This window comes from Elephantulus edwardii, unplaced genomic scaffold (assembly GCF_000299155.1).
Source record: "Elephantulus edwardii isolate Elephantulus edwardi_28Jun2011 unplaced genomic scaffold, EleEdw1.0 scaffold00244, whole genome shotgun sequence".
In the NCBI taxonomy this organism is placed as follows: domain Eukaryota; kingdom Metazoa; phylum Chordata; class Mammalia; order Macroscelidea; family Macroscelididae; genus Elephantulus; species Elephantulus edwardii.
The window spans coordinates 904,311-906,740 of record NW_006399994.1 but is presented as its reverse complement, the minus strand read 5'-3'; the positions used below and the strand labels follow the sequence as shown (position 1 = coordinate 906,740).

General features: G+C 32.6%; 1 protein-coding gene across 2 annotated transcripts in view; it reads right to left on the bottom strand.

Annotated features, from left to right (window-relative positions):
• Nucleotides 1-2,430, bottom strand: part of TNPO1 (transportin 1) — a 58,891-nt gene that overhangs the window by 10,927 nt on the left and 45,534 nt on the right. For both annotated transcript variants that reach the window (XM_006899027.1, XM_006899028.1), the window contains 4 exons: nucleotides 2,190-2,348; nucleotides 2,022-2,109; nucleotides 716-814; nucleotides 439-534 (listed from right to left, as the gene is read on the bottom strand). In XM_006899027.1, the coding sequence (XP_006899089.1) occupies nucleotides 439-534; nucleotides 716-814; nucleotides 2,022-2,109; nucleotides 2,190-2,348 (442 nt within the window). The remainder of the gene's footprint in view (nucleotides 1-438; nucleotides 535-715; nucleotides 815-2,021; nucleotides 2,110-2,189; nucleotides 2,349-2,430) is intronic.

The following is a 2,430-nucleotide window of genomic DNA, read 5'->3' as shown; positions in this document are numbered from 1 at the left end:
AAAAAAAAAACCATACTATTAACCAACTAGCCAGTAAATTTTAAAATTTTGTCCAATTTTTATAAATTATGAGTAAGTTCACTTTTATTGCCCAGCTTTAACCACCTGAAACTACAAATTCTTCACATGTGCAAAGACACATCTTTAGAGAAGTTACTCTGAACAACTTTAAAAGTAAATTGATATAAATTCAACAGCTATTTTAACTAAAATCCATTTCATGGAGTATTAAAACACTGTAATAAAAAACTCTAGTAAGTTTCTATAAGCTGGTTCAAAAAAGTAGCCAAAAATTACATTTCATTACCAAGAATCTAACATTGCTAATAAGCAGCTGATTTTTAAAAAACTAGCTTTGCTTTGGTTTCTCTGAGCATATTAAAGTAAAATTTAAAGGCAACTCTCTCTCTTCACCGTAACAGATCAGTTGTATGGTACCTGTATTCTCTAATAACGTCTTTGGTGTGTTGGGTCTGTTAATGATTTCTACAAGCTGGTGCAACACCATAGGGATATAAGGCTGCATCTCTATTCCTAGATCATTCCAAAAAGAGAAACAAAAAGGAAAATGTACTTGTTAATGTATATAAATGTTAGTATAGAATATTTTTGTTATATTTATGAACTATGACAATAAAAAGCCGACTTAAGTTTTAAAAATTATGAAAGTAACAAACCTAGATTTTTTTACTCTTAAAGGGAAAAAATGTCATACCCATTTGAATGGAGATTTCTCCAATGGCCCATGTGGCATTGTTGCAAACTGAAATGAACTCTGGATTTAGGTTGGTTCCCAAAATTGGCATGAAATCAGCTAGGGAAGGGGGAAAAAAATTTAAATACTGTCATATAACAAATGTCTCAACTGCAGTGTACACACATTAAAGGAAATTGGCTAGGTGAAAACAATAATGAAGGCCAGAAATAGTTTTATAATTAAACATTACTATGTGAAATAAACAAATTTTCGTATACAGAAGGTAGCATTGCAGTTTTGGTAATAATCTCTCTTGAGAAATTCCAAAATAAAAGGAGAAAGAAAACATAAAGTGATTTTCTTTCAAAGATACTTTTTAAACAATGAAAAAAGCAGAAGTCAAAATTCAAAAAACTTTTGAAGGATGTCAAGAATCAATTTATTATTTTAACAACTGGTATGTAAAGGGCAAATAATTAATTAGCTTGCTTTCCTGTATGATTTTAACTCAGACCAACAAGTTACTAACACGGGGAATGTCTTTTTATAGAAATTTATTACAATGAGGACTATTTTAACTTTGATAAATTAACAGTTTCTCAACTCTGGAACTGTAATGGTTTAAAAGCATCGCTGGCCTCTACCTACCAGTAGAGTAAGCTCTCTATCAGAGCCAGAACCAGAAGTTCAGATCTGTAAATATATAAAATGGAAGAAAAAAAAAATCCAAACAATTGAAACACCAACCAAAAAACTACATAGGTCAGTGTTTATAAATGAAAATTTAAACAGTGTCACCTCAGACTTTGGGACGGACTGGAATGGGAGAGTGTTGCATTTAATCAAAGAATTTGGAATTATCCAAAGAATAAATGAACATGAAATTTTTCCCCAATGCGATAGTATTTTGCAATTTCTTTAGCTATGTTGGCTTGTCAGAGTAAAAAGTTGATTATTATTCTCATTACCTCTACTAAAAAAAGAGGCTAAGAGAAGAGAAAAAACCCCACCAAAAAAAAAACACCAAAACACCTATGAAGTAGTGTATTGCACACCAGAGGTTCACTGTTGGTACTTCCTTTACTCTCGAAAGCAGCCTCTGCTGATGTCCCACTAGTCACAGGAGTGCCTAGAGAACTGAGAAAGTGCTAGTGAGCTCATGGGAATGAGGCACAGGAGTTACCGACTTGTGCTTAAATCAGCAACTTTACCTTTACCAGTAAAATGGACATGTAAATTCTGTAAGAGTTCTTTTTGATAGAAAATACAGCTCATGTTTAAAAAAAAAAAAGTCTTATTTATAGTAGAAAGAAAATAGTCTTACCTATACAAGGCTTAACATGCTGAAAGCAAGCTTTTGTAAGGTCACCTAACAAGGCAAAGGAACTCTGTCGAACTTCTGGCATTTTATCCTACAAAAAAGAAAAAGAAATTAACTTCAATGTGATAGAGAACTAGATTTCAACTAGTGTTAATTTAACAAGAGGCTTACCTGCATGCATTGATACATTAGTGTTAGAATGTTACTTCGTGCCACCAGCTGTTCAATGTTGCCTCCAAGTCCTTCAGCCAGGCCACTGAGTAAATCAAGAGCCACTATCATAAAATCTTTATCTGGAGCTTCATATTGATCTGGTTGAGCATTGTTCAGCTGAAATGAAGTTTTATGGGACAATGTTTTATATCATTCAAAAAAAATATGTGTCATCATGTCTATTAGCAGGGAAAAAAAA